This window comes from Phyllostomus hastatus, unplaced genomic scaffold (genome assembly GCF_019186645.2).
Source record: "Phyllostomus hastatus isolate PE091 unplaced genomic scaffold, TTU_PhHast_1.1 phas_scaffold_46, whole genome shotgun sequence".
Lineage (NCBI taxonomy): Eukaryota > Metazoa > Chordata > Mammalia > Chiroptera > Phyllostomidae > Phyllostomus > Phyllostomus hastatus.
Genome location: NW_025334032.1, coordinates 19,183,609 through 19,202,796, shown reverse-complemented (window position 1 = coordinate 19,202,796; position 19,188 = coordinate 19,183,609). Strand labels below are relative to the sequence as shown.

The following is a 19,188-nucleotide window of genomic DNA, read 5'->3' as shown; positions in this document are numbered from 1 at the left end:
AACATGGGAGGACGGCAGTCCTTGAAATTCTCTGTATTGTCTCCACTAGCTGGGAGAGAAAACATTTGAAACTGTGCTTTCATCCCAAGGCTAGAAAGGCCAGAAAGGGCCCACAGTGCCCAAAGGAAGAAGCCCATTAACAACTTTTGGGTATTCATGCCTCTCTGCGAAGCTGGCACCACCTTTACCTGTCAATCAATGTGTAATTTCTGCCCCCCAACCCCCCCAACCCCCCCCATCCTGCCGACTACCTAAGTACTCAGAACAAAGGACCTTGCTTTCTCTTGCTCTTGCCACAGCTGCCCTTGCCACCCTTGCTCTTGCCTTTCTCCCCCACCTCAGCAAGGCTCATTCTCTTCCATGAGTACATATCACCTGCAAACCCTGCTTGCATGCTGATAGACTTGCTGATCTGTAATTCTTTACTGTGTCGGTGAGAAGAACTGAGTTTCTGGGAGCTTCTCCTGTAACATAAAGATACACATGAGTTAGGATGATTGTCATAGTTTCATTGAAATAGTGAAAAACTGGAAATAACCTAAAGTTCCATAGTCAGGGGAATGATGAAATAAATCAGGGCACATCTGTACAAAAATCTAACTTCTCAGAAAGAGTGGAGAGGATCTTCTTGTACTGACGTGAAACTATTTCTAGGCTGTGTTATTGCAGTGATTGTCCATGGGTGTGCCGCAGCAGGCTGGCGTGCGGCAAGAAGCACACTGGTGCACGGCAAGAATTCTTAAACGGTGCAGTACCTGGTTACTTAGTCAGGGCCACTCACCTCTTTTCCCTTAGGTTGGCAAGTAAAAAATTACAACAGCCAACACGATGTCTGTTTGGTGTGAATGAACCAAAATTATACCTGTTTGTTTTTGTCAGATCGGCAAAAAATATATTTTTTTGGTGTGCTGCAGAATTTTGGTAATTAGTTTATGAGAGCTATGGGATGAAAAAGTTTGAAAATTGCTGTGTTATTGAATGTAATGAGCAATTTACAGAAAATATATAGATTATGGTCTTGTTTTTGTTTAAACAAATAAACAACAATAAAGTCAATGTTCATAAACAAGTTGTTAACAGTGGTTATTTACAGGAAGTTCAGGTCAAGAGAAGCCCTACCCTTTACTTAGACACTCTGTACTGCTTGATATTTTATTTTTTTGCAATGAGGATGTATTAGTTTTATAATCAAAAATAAAGATTTGAAACAAAATGTCCAAGTTTTCCATGTAAATTGCAAAACAAACTTCATTTTCTGAATGCCTTAGTAATTACTAATTGTGTATTAGTTAAGCACCTTTGCAAAAGATACTTCTTTTCTCCATGCCTCAAGGTTTTGCCAGAAATGCCCAAGTCAATCAGACAGGAAGGCTGGGGCTGTTCAATGTTCCTCAAGGCAAGGGGGACAGTGCTGGTGGAGCCAATGTCAACTCCGGTGCCTGTGGGGTCAGCAAGGACCAAAGGGAGCAGGACCCTTTGGGAGGAGTATGGGATGCAAGCCTCTGGGGCCTGGAGTGTGCTCAGGGGGTGGGGTCTTGGGGCCAGGAGTGCTTATTTAAACTTTGATATCATGTAGTAGACCATTCTGCATGACATGGACCCAGCTCCCACTCAGAGATGCACAGGATCCATGCCCATGGATAGGTTCTCCCGTGGGGAATCAGGCCTGCAATGTACCTAGGCTGCTTTGAGTCTTGGTCTTGCTAAAAAACTCCCTCGCCCTGAATTGAGGACATTTACTGCAAAGTAACTTCCTAAAATCCATGCTAAACCTTCCAAGGATGAGTGTAACCAGTTCAACCACTTTTGCCTTTTCATTTGCAAATATCTCTCTTCTGTGATGTGATTAGCAGCATTGGCTTTTTTGTTTTCTGTATAAGGTAACCACCTAAAGCCAGCCTGTGTATAGTAAATGAGGACCATCATGTAATGTGCCGAGAAACCCAATAAAGGCTGGTCACAGCAAGGGCCAAAGCTTTTGCTCCCCTTGAGAGAAAAGCCATGCTGTCCCTTTTCCTCCACCAGACTCGGTAGCCCTTGTGAATGTCTTATTTCATCCATAATGATGTGGAGGCCACGAGCTGGGGTCCACAGCAATACCATGCATTTTTCTTTATGATGGACTAGATTTTAAGGGTAAACAATGTGTCAAAATGTTCCACCACATAATGACTATATATTCAGGTAAGGGTAGTGAGCAAAGATTTTACAACTCTTTCATTGGATTTTTTGGGACATTCATGAACAGGATTATTAACAACAAAATTTAATTTTTCTTTGTTCAGAATTATGGTTGTGCTAGCCAAAAGGATAAGATGAAGAGGGAGAGTTTCGAGTTTAAATTATCTGGCAAACTCTTTCAAATTACTGATTTTCGTTGTTTTTCTGGACACAGTGTGCAGCAACTAGTTCAGAACTGTCACATGATTTCCTAATGAGGTTTTATGCATAATATCCTGCTAAGTTATTATTTTTCACCAAATCTTTTTCTCACAACCTGTAACCTATCAACTGAGCTCATTCTTATCTCCTCATAATTCACGTGTGTGTGTGGACAAATTCATCAGTTGAGTCATGGTTCTGTGTCTTCTATTATTAGGATATGGCCATTTGGCATACTCTTGTTGATGATAGAATTCCCTAAAATAGCTAAGAATCAGTGAGCCCATATGTTTGATAAATCTGAGAAAGTAAATGGAAATTTGAGACAGCTATGGATTTAAAATGAAAAAAAACTATAGGTACCTTTTCCCCTGGCTTGTCTGCCAACTCCAAGGATACTGTGCAAGGGCACGCTGGCACTTCTCAGTCCTTGCCCAGCCTTCCTGCCACCGTTGAGCTTGATAAAATGGCTCTGAGTTTGTGATCCTTCCCAGAATTATCTTGTTTTCTCTTTGTGGCACATTGCTTTTCCTTTGAACTCCGAGAAGTTCCTGTTCTCCTTCCCCCCTGTTTAGGCTAAAGAACAAAACAGAAACACTTTAGATATTTTCTTGAAGTACTGAGAGAGTTAAAGCCAATGACAGAGTTCTCATTCTGCATTCAAGAGAAAGCACCTGAGTGCCTAGGAGGCAGGAAGAGCTCCGGGAGGGGAGTGTTTGCTCTGGTTCACTTGTTTCACAAACCCTTAGTAGCCTTCCCTTCTCCAGGTACCTGGATTGGGAGATGCTGGGCTTCTGAGATGATCACAGCCATGAACTCAGGAACCTTATGACCCAATTAGAGGAGATGATATGTGCAGGAGAAAATGTAATGCAGTGTTGTAGATGCAAGTGGGGGCACAGAATTGGGAATACTCAGGGCTTCCTGAGGGCAGTGAGAAGATGTGTCAATCAGGAGAAGTAATGCTGGGACAGAGGCTTGAAAGAAGAGTGGATGTCACCAGACAAGCAAGGGGACGAAAGACACCCCTGGGGTGTCTTTCATGGCACATCTGGGAAAAGTGTAGTGGGAGGTTGACAGAGGCCTGGGTGCAGCTCAAGGACTTCTGACTCATCTTGAAGGTAATAAGGAGTCATCGAATGGCTTTAAACCACATTAAACATGTGTTTTAGGTCACTGTGGAGGAAAGGTGGAGAATGCATTGGAGGGAATGAGACTGGATGGGGCATTGATTAGGAGTCCTCTGCAGTGGTCCAGGTGAGAGCTGACAAAAACCTAGGCAGGGGGCTGCATCCATGTGGGGAAGGGAACTGAGGGATGGAGATCCGAGAGCGGCTGTCTCTCCATCAGCTGCAGGAGCTCAAAGGAACCAGGAGAGAAAAATGAGGCACAGATTTTAGGATCAAGTGATTGGGTGAATACTGGAAGAGTTGTTGAAATAGGGAATAACAGTGGAGCATCATCCACCATCAGAATATTTATTGAGCACTGTTCTAAATACTTTATCCATGCTCTGCTTTGTTGATTGCCATCCATTGTTTCATATACTACCAAGAGAGAAAAATTGCTGTCAGCAAACCACACCACACCATGCACTGTAGGGTGCCTTCCCACTTCAGAGCCATTAAAATGTGTGTGCGTGTGTGTGTTAGAAGGGGGTATATCTTAGAATCTAAGAAATAGGATTATCTCACATAATCCTTAGGGCTTATTATTAGCCTTAAAGAAGTTAAAACTTGACCAAAGTCACAGAATGAATCAGTGGAGGAGCCAGATCTCGAGCACAAGGTCTAATGTGTGTTTGGCTCACTATGAAATCACCTGTTTGGCTGATGTTCCAGGCGACAACAGGGCTGAAGATGCAGACGTGTGAAGAAATCTACCGCGTCGGAGTGTGTTGAAGTGAAGGCAGGGGTAGAGAAGGGGCGCCAGTATTGGCTGATAAGGAGAAACTTCTGACATTTTTCTACTCATTTTCCATATGCCCTATAGTTTTTGTTCCTCATTTCCTGTATTACTGTCTTCTTTTGTGTTTAATTGATTTTGTTTGTAGTGAGTCATTTAAGTTCCTTTCTTATTTCCTTTTGTGTATATTCTATAGCCATATGATTTGTGCTTACCATGGGGATTTCAGGAGTTACAACACTCTGAATTGAAATATACCAGGTTAGCTTCAATGATACACAAAACTGTTCCTTTACAGCTCTGTCTTCACTTTCTTTGTTATCAATGTCACTGAATTACATCTTTACACACCATGTGCCCCAAAACATAGAATGATAATTCTTTTAAATGAGTTACTCTCTTAAATTGTGTAGAAAACAAGATTTGAAGTTACAAACCAAAGTTCCAATGGTACAAGCTTTGATATTTGCCCACGTAGTCACCTTTACTGAGATCTTTATTTCTACACATGGCTTCAAGTACTGTGTGCTGTCCTTTCATTTCACCCTGCAGGTCTAGCGGTTGCAAGCCCTCTCAACTTTTGTTTACATGGATGTATCTTAATTTCTGTAATTTTGAAGGACAGATTTGCCAGACATAGGATTCTTGGCTGACAGGTTTTTTCTTTCAGCACTCTAAGTGTGTTGACCATTGCCTCTAGCCTCCAAAGTTTCTGATGAGTAATCTGTTGATTATCTGATGATTCATACATGTAGGATTTTGTTTCTTTCTTGCTGCTTTCAAAATGTTCTCTTTTTCTTCCCAAAGTATGATTATAATGTGTCTTGGCATGAGTATCTTTGAGTTTATGTTTTTTGAAGTTCATTTTGCTTCTTAGGTCAAGCTTAGGGTGTTTTTAGCCATTATTTCTTCAACTATTCTCTGTGCCCCTCTTTTTCTCTCTTCTCCTTCCAGGACTCCCACGATGTGCATGCTGGTCCCCTCCATGGTGTCCCATAGGTTCCTTGGTCTCCGCTTTTTTTTTTTTCAATCTTTTAAATTCTGTTCCTCAGATTTGATAATATACATTGATTTATCTTCAGGTATGCTGTTTCTCTTTTCTGCCTGCCCAAATCTGTCTTTGAATACCTCTAGTGAATTTTTTTTCATTTCTGTTATTATACCTTTCAGGTCTGTAATTTCTTTTTCAATTTTTTTTAGGATTTCTATACCTTTATTGATACTTACATTTTGTTCACACATCATTTTCTTCACTTTCTCCACATCTTCTTTAGGTTTTTGAGCATCTTTAAGAGAGTCGTTTGAAAGTCTTAGTCTAGTATTTCTGACAGGCCATTTTTAGGGACAGTTTTGTTGATATATTTGTTGTTGTTGTTGCTCCTTTGAGTGAGCTTTCTTTCCCTATTTCTTTGCATGCTTTGTGATTTGGGGTTGAAAATGGACATTTGGATCTAATAATGTGATAACTCTGGAATTCAGATTCTCCCTCTTCTCAGAGTTTGCTGTTCTTTTTTTTTAATTGCTGTAAGCTGTCTCTGTGCCAAAGATCAACCTGAGAGATAAATTTGATGTCTTCTTATTTCTTTTGTGAGTCTTTCCTTGGTCATGCACAGTTACTTTCTAATTTTCCATGTATATGCACCTGTGTTTGAATGTCCTAGACTTTAATGTCTGACTCTCAAAAGCGGAGAAAGAAAAATGAAGGTAGGGTAGAGAAAGGATGCCTTTAAATTCCCTGGATGCCACTTCAGCTGGAGTTGTGATGGTCTTGCAACAATGGGGTGGGTGCAACAAGAATGGATGCCACCTCTTCATCTGCAGGTAGATGAGTAGAAGCAGCAATAGGTGATCAGAGAACTGACCTGATATTTGGAAGTTGGTACTTGTTTTCTGCTTTGGCTCCCACAAGTTGCTCTAGGATCTGTACTCAGCTGTTTGTCCAGGCCCAGGTGGGGGATAGATATTTGCTACTTTGCTAAGAGCTGAAATTGACTGAAATTAACTAAAATTAACCACAATTTACCATACAGGCTTTCAAAAGGCCCCAAAGTTCCAAAATAGTTACTTCATACTGATTCTGCTGGTTAACTGTAGTGTAGGTGGAAAAACAGATATTGCTGGTGCTTCCTGCTCTGCAATCTTCCCAGCAGTGAGCCTTACTCATCCTTTTAAGATGAAAACTCCTTCCTGATCTCATACAAGTGTCTTGGATAGGTTCAACCATTGGCACAATGAGAACATTTCCATCACCTTCAAAAAGAAACCCTGTACCCTTTAATTACCAACTCAGTAGCCCTCCATACTGTCAACATTCATGTACTTGTGGACATGGTTTCATTTCTCTTGTGTATGTAATTAGGAGTAGAATTGCTGAGTCATATGGCAATTTTATGTTTAATCATTTGAAGAACTTGTAGACTGCTTTCCAAAGTGACTGTACCATTTTACATTCCCATCAGCAGTAGATGAGGGTTCTACTTTCTCCACATCTTAACCAACACTTGCTATTATCTGCCTTTTTGATTCTAGCCAACCTAATGGGTGTACAGTGGTATCACATTGTGGTTTTTGACTTGCAATTCCCTGATGACTAATAATATTGGGCATTTTTGAATGTGCACATTGGTCTTTTGTATATCTTCCTTGAGGAAATATCTATTCAGATCCTTTACCCATTTTTTGAAAGATTTTATTTATTTATTTTTAGAGAGAGGGGAAGGGAGGGAGAGAGAAAGGGAGAGAAACATCATGGTGTGAGAGAAATATCAATCCGTTTCCTCTTGCACCACCCCCAGCCAGGGAACTTGCCCACAACCCAAGTATGTGCCCTGACTGGGAATCAAACTGGTGACCTTTCAGTTTGCAGGCCAGAGCACAATCCACTGAACCACAGCAGCCAGGGTCCTTTACCAATTTTTAAAACTGGATTATTTATCTTTCTATCATTAGCCTGTAAGTGTTCTTCATATATTCTAGATACAATTCCTGTATCAGATACATGATTTGCAAATATTTTCTTCCATTTTGTGGGTTGTGTTTTCGCTTTCTCGATAGTGTTCTTTGAAGCACAAAAGTTTTAAATTTTGATTAACTTTGTATATATTCTCTTTTGTTGTTCATGCTTTTGGTGTCATGTCTAATATCACTGAAAATATGAGGTCAAGAAGATTCACCTCTATGTTTTCTTTTATGAGTTTTACAGTTTCACCTTTTACATGTAGGTCTTTGATCCATTTTGAGTTAGTTCATGTATATGATATGAGGTAAGAGTCCAACTTTACTCTCTTACAAATGAATATAGAGCTGTCTCAGCTCCGTTTGTCGAGAATGCTATTCTTTACCCCAGTGAGTGGTCATGGCACCTTTGTTGAAAATAAATTGACTATAGACATATGGGCTTATTTCTGGGCTCTCAATTCTATTCCCGTTGACCTAAATATCTGCCCTTATGCAAGTACCACATTATTTTGATTACTGCTGCCTTGTAGTAAATTTTGAAATCAGGACATATGAGTCATCCTACTTTATTCTTCTGAATTTTCAGGATTGTTTTGATTATTTGGCATCCCTTTCAATTCCATATGATTAGAACCAGCTTGTCAATTTCTGCAAAGAAGTAAGCTGGGATTCTGATAGGTATTCCATTGAACGTGTAGGCCAGTTTGGGGAATATTGCTATCTTAACATCATGTCTTCCAAACCATGAACACGGGATTTTTTCCCATTTATTTAGATCTTCTTTGATTCATTTCAACCATGTTTTGTAGTTTTCAGAATGTTTTACATTTCCTTTGTTAAATTTATTCACAAGTATTTTATTCTTTTTTATACTTTTTTCCTTTCTTTAATTATTCTTATTTATCCTATTATAGTTGCTCAGTTTTTCTCCCTTTGCCCTCCTTTGCCCAGCCCCATGCCCCAGTCCCACACCACTGTCCATGTCCATGGGTCATTCACACATGCTCTTTGACTAGTCCCTTCCCCTTCCTTCCACCATTCCCATCTCACCTCCCCTTTGGCAGCTGCCAGTCTGCTCCGTGTTCCCATATCTCTAGTTCTGTTTTGCTGGTTAGTTTATTTTGTTTATTAGATTTCTCTTATAAGTGAGATCATATGGTATCTGTCTTTCACTGCCTGGCTTATTTCACTTAGCATAATAGTCTCCAGTTCCACCCATGCTGTTGCAAAGGGTAGAAGCTCCTTCTTTCTTTCTGCTGTATAGTATTCCATTGTGTAAATGTACCACAGTTTTTTAAATCTACCCATCTACTGAAGGGCACTTTGATACTTTTGTGAATAGAATTACTTTTAATAATTTCATTTTCAGATTGTTCATTGCAAATATCTAAAAATACAATTAATTAACTTGTATATATTGACCTTGTATCTTGCTGCGTTGTTGAACTTGTGTATTAGTCCTAATAACTTGTTTAGAGGTTTCTTTAAGATTTTTTTATGCAAGATCATATCATCTATGTACAAAGACATCTTTACTTCTTTCTTCCCAATTTGGATGACTTTTATTTCATGTCCAGTAGGGCTTGGACTTCCCCACACTCTGTTGCAGATGAAGTCAGTTCCTTTTGCGGAGAGGTCAACAGCTGTCTGTTTTACGATCTGCTTGTTCCCCTGGGTAGGAATCTCCGAGCTTTGGAGCTGGATGGTAAGCTTCTCTCTGAGTGACACCTTCGGTTAACTGTTATCCTAGGCCCCTTCGTTGTAGCTTTAAGATAAGTAACACTGAAAAAAGAGCCTATACTCAGGTTAAATATCCGTCCTTAAAGCAGAAAAGGATGCTAGATTCAACATAAACTGTCCTAGGAAAACAGAGGTCGACCCATAGCTCCAGGTTTTAATGACAGTGACTGAAGTATGAGTACAAACAGGAAGCATAGGATGTTCCTGACACCCAGGCTGACTCCACCTGTCCCAGACCCTCCAGCGTGAAGCCGAATTTCAGGTAAGACTTTGATTCATGGACCATAGAGAAAAACGCAATTCTCCAGCATATGACTCTCCTGAGGGAGGAGGAAATGCCTCACTCTAGCTCATGGGTGACGCTCCTGCTCAGGCCCTGGAGCCAAGTGCTCTGGGTCCCTGCTGGGTCCCTGGGTTTGGTGCTGGGGCCCCAGTTACCTCCTGCATGCGTAGTTGTTTCTGCTGTCAGTTTGTCCCCTGGTCCTCATGATGCAGGACAGCTTCTGCAGCAGCAGGCGGTTGTCCCTGTCTATGACAGAGAGCCGCTCCTCCTCCAGCTGTGGGCAGACACACAAGGAGCCTTTAGAAGCGCCCACTGAATCTGTGCTCCACTATGCACTGATTGACTCAAAGGAACCTTTCAGCCCCACACTTTGACTCGAGCACCCTGTGAGTTCCACTTTGCCTCCCCCAACATCCGCAAATGCTGCTGTAGCGAGCTTCAGCAGTAAGTGCGCCGTGCACAGGCCCCTTCGTCCATGAACTGGAAGACATTAGGAGGGAGCCACATCTCTCAAGCTCGGAGTGAAAGTAGCAGCAAGGATGATATGACTCTTTGTGAAATTAGGTCACCCTCTAACACTCTGACCCATGACAGTGACGCTAACGAGAAAATTGCTTTAGATTTTAAGAAAGATATTTTACATTGTTCAGAAGAAAAAAAGATTTATACCCAGAGGAAACAACGATTTTCTTGCTGTGGGTTTTTAAATTGATTGATCTTCTGATTGGCTCGACACTGGTTACTTAGTTTTTGTTCTTCCCATTTAGGCCATTGTTACTTAACAAGCACATAAAAAGCACACAGCACTTTGCCTCTGGAGGCAATCCTGCCAGCATAACATGTGATTCTTACTTACACTAGATGGTTTAAGCTTCAAGAAAGAAATATTCTGAGGTGGCCATGAAATGGCCTGGTATAAATAAATGATGCTAACCAATCAATTACTATAGAACTGCACTAAGTAAATTACCACTGCGAATTTCCTCTCCTCCCACTCCCTCTTTTCCAGAAGACCTAATGGATCTATAGGAAGACTAGAGAAAGATTTCTGGAGCAATCACCACGCATTTCCATTTGGAGTAGTGACAAGGGTAATTGGTTGCCTAGATGGCATTTTACTTTGATAGTAACTTGTTTATTGTTCACTGAACCTGTCAGTTCCATTTTCCTGGGTTTTTAAGCTGACATTTTCTAGTTAGCTATGATGGTAGCTGAGAGGTAAAACTGAAGGACACCTTGAGCTTCTTGAGGTTCAAGTGAAAGTGGCTGAGAGACCATGGGGCATGGGTATCCACGAGTGGCTGGGCATCCTGGACCTATGGCACAAAGAGAGTGGTGTGACCTCAGGCACGCTGTAACAGATAATTAATGTGAGCTTAGATTGTGCAGCTTCTGGGTTTGCTGGCACTGGGGACAAGTATAGGTCATTTTTCATGGCACCAAAGCTTCAAGTCAGCCTGTGGCTGAAAAGTTCTGAATGAGGCTCAGGACTTGATTCAGAATCCGACTATCCCCTGGAGGAACCAGGCAGCCCTCAAAAATGAGCCTGCAATGTCATTTTTAAATGGCGAATTAAATGGGTACAGAGTGAGGATTCATTAACCGTCACCACCAGCTGACATTTCTGTTCTGCACTCTGTTGCCAAAGGCCTTTAAGACAGTGAATTATGTCCCTGTATCCACCTCACTCTAATCTCTGAGCCTCCAGTAGTATTTTCAGGATGAGCACTTTAAACACTGATTAGTGCAAAATGATCCCCACAGAGTCTCCTATCAGAAAAATGTATAAATGAGAGAAATTTATATTTTAAAATATGATGGACTAAGTGCATGAGGACTGTTTACCATTTGCAATAAAAAGGAACCCCCCAAATTCTATAGAGATACTTACCTATGTACATCACTAACTAGTGGGACCATTAGTTGATAATCTGAAAGCAACAGCATTGGGAAGCCCCTCCCGCTGCATCTGTCTAAAATCATGCACTCCTGGGATCAAACCCATGGAGTGTGTGGTCTTGGAACAGAGCACATGTGGGGAGAGCTGGGAGTTAGGGAAAGCGCTAGATGGTGAGAAGGTCTGAATAACACACTCACTTTGGAATGCTTTTAAAGTTTTATTTTGTTTTATAATATGCAGAAATATTTACATGGCTCCAAAGTCAAATCTGTGAAACAACTCATTTTTCAAAGTGGCCTAAGCCCCATACCTATCATCTTTGCCCTATTCCCTACTGACAAACCTTCTAATTCTCTTTTCTGAAAATATAAAGCTATATAATATGTGTATATGTATAAATATCTCTGTGTGTACATATAAATATATACATTTCACCACTTTTTAAATAAGCATCACATTGTACACATTTTCACCCCACTGTTTTTTTCATTTCAAAATACATTCTTGAGATAACTTTATAGTAATACACATAGATGTTTCTCATTCATTTTTATAGCTGCATAGTACCTCACTGTGTGAAAGCATCCTAATTATTCACCCAGCTCACTTTTGATGGTCATTTTGGTTAGTTCCAATTTTGCTATTACAAACAACACTGCAATTAGAATCTTTTGCAATTTTTTTTGTTTCTTTGCCAGTGTACCTCTGGAATGGATACTTAGAAATGGGACTTCTGGGTAAAGGAAAAACCCATGTATCATTTCATTAAACATTGCTAAACTACCCCTCCCCCGCACACACACAGGGCTGCGCCCTTTTGCCCACCAGAGCACTGTCCACATGTTTGGGGAGCGGTGCCAATCTGAGAGTTGGGAAATGGTATTAGAGTGCAAGGTTAATTCGCATTTCTCTGTCATACATGAAGTTGATAATCTTTTTATAGGTTAAGAGCTATTTGCAATTATTTTTCTGTGAACTTTTCTTCATATCACTTGCCCATTTTCATATGGGATTGTGTTTGCATTTTTCTTTTTTTTTAGACATTCTTTCTACATAAGGATATTAACCCTATATCTCTGATATAAGTTGTAATTATTTTGCCCAATTTATATTCATTTCTTTTTTCTTTAATTCTTTTGGGTTCATCAGTTATTTAATCATTTCATGCACAAAGAGGAAAATGACATCTATTTTCTTGCCCAATGGATTTGTGTTGTCTTCTTGCATCGGCCAATGCCTCTGACGCTGTTTGAAAGCACATAAGAGATAGTAGTTATCCTTGTCTTATTTTTTACTTTATAAGGAATCATTTTAGTGTTTCTCTGTCAATTAAGATACTGGTTTAGGGATGAGATACTTATGTTTCATTGTATTAGAGAAATAGCAACAGCAATTTGTATTTCATTGAGGTCATTTTGATTTTACGTCAGCATAAGTGTGTGTTCAGTATAAGGTAGAAGGCTCTGTTGAGATTCTAGGGTGAGGGTGACATGTTGGATTCCAGAGATGACTCTGGGCACATCGATCTCCTTCCGGTCAGTTTTTCCCCCTCTACTGCATCAAAGTTTCTTATATTCCCAGGGTTCTCAGCCAAGCAGTAAGAAACAAACTTACTCTTTTTTAAAAATATATTTTATTGATTATGCTATTACAGTTGTCCCATTTCCCCCCTTCACTCCCCTCCACCCTGTACACCCTCCCACCCATATCCCCCCCATTAGTCATGTCCATGTATCATACTTATAATTTCTTTAGCTTCTACATTTCCCATACTATTCTTGCCCTCCCCCTATCTATTATCAACCTACATTCTATGCTACTTATTCTCTGTACCTTTTCCCCCTCTCTCTTCCTCCCACTCCCCTGTTGCTAACCCTCCATGTGATCTCCATTTCTGTGGTTCTATTCCTGTTCTAGTTGTTTGCTTAGTTTCTTTTGGTTTTGCTTTAGGTGTGGTTGTTAATAATTGTGAGTTTGCTGTCCTTTTGCTATACATGTTTTTTCTTTATCTTCTTTTCTTAGATAAGTCCCTTTAACATTTCATAAAATAAGGGCTTGGTGATGATGAACTCCTTTAACTTGACCTTATCTGAGAAGCACTTGATCTGCCCTTCCATTCTAAATGAGAGCTTTGCTGGATAGAGTAATCTGGGATATAGGTCCTTGTCTTTCATGACTTGGAATATTTCTTTTCAGCCCCTTCTTGCCTGTAAGGTCTCTTTTGAGAAATCAGCTGACAGTCTTATGGGAACTCCTTTGTAGGTGACTGTCCCCTTATCTCTTGCTGCTTCTAGGATTCTCTCCTTCATTTTTACCTTGGCTAATGTAATTATGATGTGCCTTGGTGTGTTTCTTCTTGGGTCCAACTTCTTTGGGGCTCTCTGAGCTTCCTGGATTTCCTGGAAGTCTATTTCCTTTGCCAGAGTGGGGAAGTTCTCCTTTATTATTTGTTCAAATATGTGCTCAATCTGTTGCTTTTCCTCTTCCCTTTCTGGTACCCCTATAATTCGGATGTTGGAACGTTTAAAGATGTCCTGGAGATTCCTAAGCTTGTCCTCGTTTTTTTGAATTCTTATTTCTTCATTCTTTCCTGCTTGGTTGTTTTTTTCTTCCTTCTGGTCCACTCTATTGTTTTGAGTCCCAGTTTCCTTCCCATCACTATTGGTTCTCCGTGCATATTCCTTCATCTCTTTTATGGTAACCTGCATTTTTTCATGTAATTTGCGCCTAAAATCAACCAATTCTGTGAGCTTCCTGATCACCAGTGTTTTGAACTGTGCATCTGATAGATTGGCTATTTCTTGGTTGCTCAAAAGGATGAGTCCTGGGGGACTGATCTGTTCTTTTGTTGGAGACATGTCTCTCTCTCTCCTTTTTTTTTTTTTTTCGGTCTGGTCGCTCTTGTTACGGTGAGGGGCAGAGCCTTAGGTGTTCACCTAGGCTGGGCACCCCAGTCACTAGATTGTGACATTGTATGTGGGGGCAGGGGCAGGGGCGGGAGGGAACAATGGCGGTAGCTCCGTTCTCCTGGGACCTCAGTCTCTTCTCTGGGATCCTGGGTTGCGTGCTCTGCCCTCCACAATGCCGCCTTACTGGGTCTGCCAGCCGCCACTTGCATACTCAGGGTCCACCGCTGTGTCCTGGAAGGCTTACGCGCTCCTGGTTGCCTTATGTGCCCAGTTCTCCCCGATCTCCACGCGCTGCAACCTGCGCCCGCTCCTCCTCTCAGCCCCTCCTACCGGTCTGGATGAACGGGTCTACTTCAATTTCTTGGCTGTCCGACTTCCATTCAGATAAATTCTCTATCAGTTCTGGGTGTTATTCTAGCTCTAAATTGTTGTTCTAATCTTGGTTGTGTGTGGAGGTATGGTGCGTCCACCTATGCCTCCATGTTGCCGGAAGTCCTCGAAACAAACTTACTCTTAAAAGCAGAATTCCCCCTACTCTTAATATGGAAGAAATTCGTTCTAGGCAAAGTTTTAATGCCAAGCGGTGAGGTTTGGAGTGGTAAGGGAGTCTCACTGGCTCTTTACTGATGCTTCCAGGCAGAGCAGGTGGCTCCCACACCCGCAGCTCTCGCCCCTCCTCGCCCCTCCTCGCCCTTCTTTCTGCTGCAGGTCCACGCTTCTCCTCGTTCTCCGGGGCCTTTAGCATCTGGACCACGGTCTTGTCTTCCCCTGAATGAGTTCTGCCCCAGGGAGACAGCTGTGCCAGGGCGCCAGGCATCGTGCTCACACGGAACCGGGCCTTTGGGAGCTGCGCTTCAGTTGTCCCATCCCTCACCCAGGGTCCCTGTCTTTTCAGTTTCATAGTTGACTGCCCAAGACTGACTCCTTGACCTTATGTGGCTCCCTGCGCCTCTCCCTCACGGGCTTCCTGTCTTTACTTCATCCCGCTCCTGGTAAGATCTGGGGCTCTCCCTTTAACACCTCGTGCCAGGATCATTGGCTTCCTGGCCCCGTGTCCTGCTGCTGGCCACAAGCCAGACTGGGGCGTGCCAGCGCTCCACTGTTAGACCCAGCAACCAGGTGTCTCTGGGACGTCGCAGAACTGCTGCCTCAGTGCTGTGTGCACTTCGGCTCCCCAGCCATGCCTGGGGCCCTGTGCCCTCCGTCAGTACCCTGGTTCCTTCCATTTACTCAGCTCTCCACTTTCCATGGTGAATGTTTTCAGTCCTCCGTACACTGGGGTGTTTACAGACCACCTGTCTCTCTCCAGGGACGATTCAAAGAGCTGGTGCTGATTGACTTATACGTGTTACTATCATGCATACCCTTTTCCGTCTTCCCCTAGCAATGACAGTTTACTACGAGCACCTATTCTAGGTGTTGAGAATATCATGGTAACAGGAAGTAGCCACCAGTCTCACAGACTGGGGGCAACAAATGAAATAAAATAATAAATCAGTTACATCAATCATGAAGTGACATGAGACAGCAAAAGAAGGGAGTACAGAGCGATGCGGAGGTGTGCTTCTTAGAGAGGCCACAGACAAGACTTCTCAGAGGTCTAAGGAAGTGGGGTGAGCCCTGTGACAACCGGGTGAAGAGTGTCACTGGGACTCTCAAGGGGTCAATGGGTTCAGGGCCCACTTGTGCATGTGGGCACTGGGCCAGCCTTGCAGCAAGTGCCACCTGAGCTTCCCTGAGGCCATTGTGTCACACTTCAACCCAGGCAGGCAGAACCCTCAAGGAGAAGATGGGCTCTCCTGGGTGCGCCGCGCAGGGGGATCGCTTCAGAGGGATCGCTTCAGAACCACAGAGCAGCAGCCTCTTCCAGAACGTCCCCTTGAGTGTTTTTCAGTCTCGAGGAACACAGCTGGGGAGACATGACCAGCCGAGCACCGAGCAGTTGGATGGGTCCCCTGAGGTTTCACAGGCCGAAGACTATGGCAAGCCATTTTCAAACCACATGGCGACCTTCTCAAAAGACATCCACATTGGCATCAAATAAAGTGGAAATAATAATGACTCTCCCAATGGAGATGAAAGTTGGCTTTTTGTCCCCACTGGAGTATGCTGTTTTCATAGGGGGAATGGTCCTTCGGATCTTTTTTTTTTTTTTAAGATTTATTTGTTTTAAGACAGAGGAGAAGGGAAGGAAACAGAGAGGGAGAGAAACATCAATGTGTAGTTGCTTCTCACGCACCCCTACTGGGGACCTGGCCCGCAACCCAGGCATGTGCCCTGATTGGGAATCAAACCAGTGACCCTTTTGTTCGCAGGCTGGTGCTCAATCCACTGAGCTGAACCAGCCAGGGCCCTTCATATCTTTTTGTCTGAAGGTACTTTTGAGTAATTTATGAAAAGTTAAGTACTTTATAAACATATGCCTTAATTGTGAAAAAAATGGTCCTAAAACATGACATATGAAACCATAATCCATTTAATGGAATTTTATTGTATGGCAACATATATGACCAACTTTTTAAGGAAATGTCATTTCAACCATTCCACCTCTGAAAAGAAAACTAGCTTTTGGTTTCCAGGGAAAGCCCTGGCATTTCATAGTTGCTGCTTTGGGGGCCTCGCCCTGAGCTCTCAGGGCCTGGCTCTGGCCTTTCCTACCTTTTTCCTGTGATCCTGGTAGGCTTTCTCCCATGTGCTCTGCAGGCACTCACTTCTGCACGGAAGCATCAGCCGGGGTACCCTGGGCATCTCAAACACCACCACCAACCTGCTCCCTGCAGCCAGAAACTGGTTCAAGCTGAGCTGCAGCTCTGGAGAGGACAGTGTTTGCTGGGTCACATGACAGTTGTCATGGCATCCAAGCTGCGGAGAAAAGAGAGAGGGCCTGAGAACCGCCTGTGTGTGCTTAACAAAGAATTGAATATTCTTCCACTCCAATGAGTACTTTCTTAAGAGATCTCGCATCGCCTAGTGATGCCACTTTGATGACTGCCCCTCACCTCCCCCATATTCATGACCAGGTCAAAGAATTGCTCCTCCAACTAACTTTTTCTCCTTTCCGTTCTTCCCTCTTTTCTTGCTTTCTCCTTCCCCTGTCCCCTTGTCTTCTCCTTCCCTTCTTCCTCAGGGTTTCTCCTTCCTCCCTCCCTTCCTCCCTTCCTCCCTTGCTTATCTCCTTTCTTTCTTATCATTTAATAATATATAATAATTTCCAATTATTTTATTTGCCATTTAGGTGGCAGATCTTCATTAAGTTTTTTTCAATTGATTTGAGGATTAGTTATGGAAAGTTTTAGCCACTTTAAGCCATTCCTTGCTCAGTGGCTTTTATCTGGTTGGGCTGAGTTTTCCATGGGATGAATGAAGTAAAAGTCATGTTGGCCTATCCGTTGAGTCATACATGCATCTTTGTTGAAGTCATATATGTCATTTTGGAGATGACGTGATTAGAAGAATTGGTTAACAACAAAATAGCAATATTATTTTCATTTCAGAATTCTAGTCTTCATGACATTACAGTATCCATTACGAAAACTGTTGTAGTGCCAAATTAGTGAATGGGAACTCATTGTTCATCTGTGTGTAAATAAAGAAAAGGGGCATTTTATGAGAAATAGTGTTTTGCCTATTGGCGTGATTCAGAGCCTGTCAGTCTGAAAGAGAATTAACCAACCTAAATTGAATCAGCTTAGGGGAAAAGTAAGATGTGGATAAAATCAGAATATGATTGTCCTTCTTCCCACTTTAGGCAGCTGAGTTACACCGTACTTTGCTGGTTCTTATGATCTTCAAAGTTTTGGTAAAAACCTTGCAGGCTGGTAAAATGTTGATGTACTGACAGTTAAAAAGTTGTCTGGGTTTTTCAAAGAACTCCTTTATATTTTTTAGTTCAGAATTGTCCACAAGTAATAACTTTAGAAAACTATGCCCTGGCTGGCGTGGGTCAGTGAGTCGAGTGCTGGCCTACGATCTGTCAAGTTGCTGGTTCAATTCCTGGGCAGGGCACGTGTCTGGGCTGTGGGCCAGATCCCCCGTTGGGGGTGTGTGAGAAGTAACCAATTGATGTTTTTCTAGCACATCAATGTCTCTCTCCTTCTCTTTCTCCCTTACACTCTCTATAAAAAGTAAAATCTTTTTTAAAAAGTAAAAAGCTATACATGTACAGTAGAAAATAGATGTAAGCCCTGGCTGGCGTAGCTCAGTGGATTGAGCGCGGGCCAGGAACCAAAGTGTCCCAGGTTCGATTCCCAGCCAGGGTACATTCCTGGGTTGCAGGCTATAACCCCCAGCAACCACACATTGATCTCTCTTTCTCTCTCCCACTCCCTCCCTTCCCTCCCTAAAAATAAATAAATAAAATATTTAAAAAAAAATAAAGTGACCTTACAAAAATAATTAAAAAAAAAAAAGAAAATAGATGTAAGAATTACTACTTAAAAAATAAAGCCAACACTTTAAGACATAGATTTCATTAGGATTTCTTAACCTATAAAATCCATATGTCACAGTCAGAGGAATTTTATTAAAATAATTTCCTTTACCCAATTATTGTCTTTGATCAAGCCCAATATTAGTAGTTGTTCACTAAGTATCTACTATTAATGATGATGGAAATCATGATGATAATGTTAATGAATGATTCCCCATCTGAGATTGTTTTTGTTCAGACTGTAAGGCTGGTTCTACCTGATTCTTACCTTCCCCTTTTCCTGAAGCCTGTTTGCCACCCATGCTGAGAAACTTCTGACAATGCTTAGTGTTGCTGCCAGTCAGCTGCGGGGGGAGGATGTGGGGCGGGGAGGCCGTGTTCTGTCCAGTTTGCTCACATTCGGTGGACAGACCGTAGGTTGAGGGCCAAGTAGAAACTGGAGGGGGTTTTTGATGATGTGAGTACTCATAATGTTTTGATACACATATTGGTTTTGATGCTCCTTTTCAAATGAGTGACCTTGAGGAAGAGTCCTAGCCATCTATGTTTATTCTTTTTTTTAAAGATTTTATTTATTTATTTATTTATTTATTTATTTATATTTATAGAGAGAAGGGAAGGGAGGAAGAAACAGAGGGAGAGAAACATCAATGTGTGGTTGCTTCTCAGGTGCCCCCCCAGG

The 19,188-nt window shown here is 42.1% G+C and overlaps 1 protein-coding gene across 1 annotated transcript; it reads right to left on the bottom strand.

Annotated features, from left to right (window-relative positions):
• Positions 1-259: 259 nt before the first annotated feature.
• Positions 260-16,825, bottom strand: CFAP97D2 (CFAP97 domain containing 2). The gene is made up of 5 exons (XM_045821791.1): positions 16,736-16,825; positions 10,504-10,584; positions 9,424-9,542; positions 2,746-2,958; positions 260-464 (listed from the first exon to the last, which is right to left on the bottom strand). Exons 1-5 carry the CDS (start codon positions 16,823-16,825, stop codon positions 260-262), a joined length of 708 nt encoding a protein of 235 aa, XP_045677747.1.
• Positions 16,826-19,188: the final 2,363 nt, after the last annotated feature.

Bases quoted from the DNA above. Each gene is read 5' to 3' on its own strand.
- CFAP97D2 (XM_045821791.1), bottom strand. From the start codon at position 16,825: ATGCCCAGGGTACCCCGGCTGATGCTTCCGTGCAGAAGTGAGTGCCTG. The intron at 9,543-10,503 runs GTGTCCTTCAGT...GTCTGCCCACAG, and splicing joins TGAACCTCAAGAAGCTCAAG to CTGGAGGAGGAGCGGCTCTC. The intron at 2,959-9,423 runs GTAACTGGGGCC...TTTGTTCTTTAG, and splicing joins AACAACTACGCATGCAGGAG to CCTAAACAGGGGGGAAGGAG.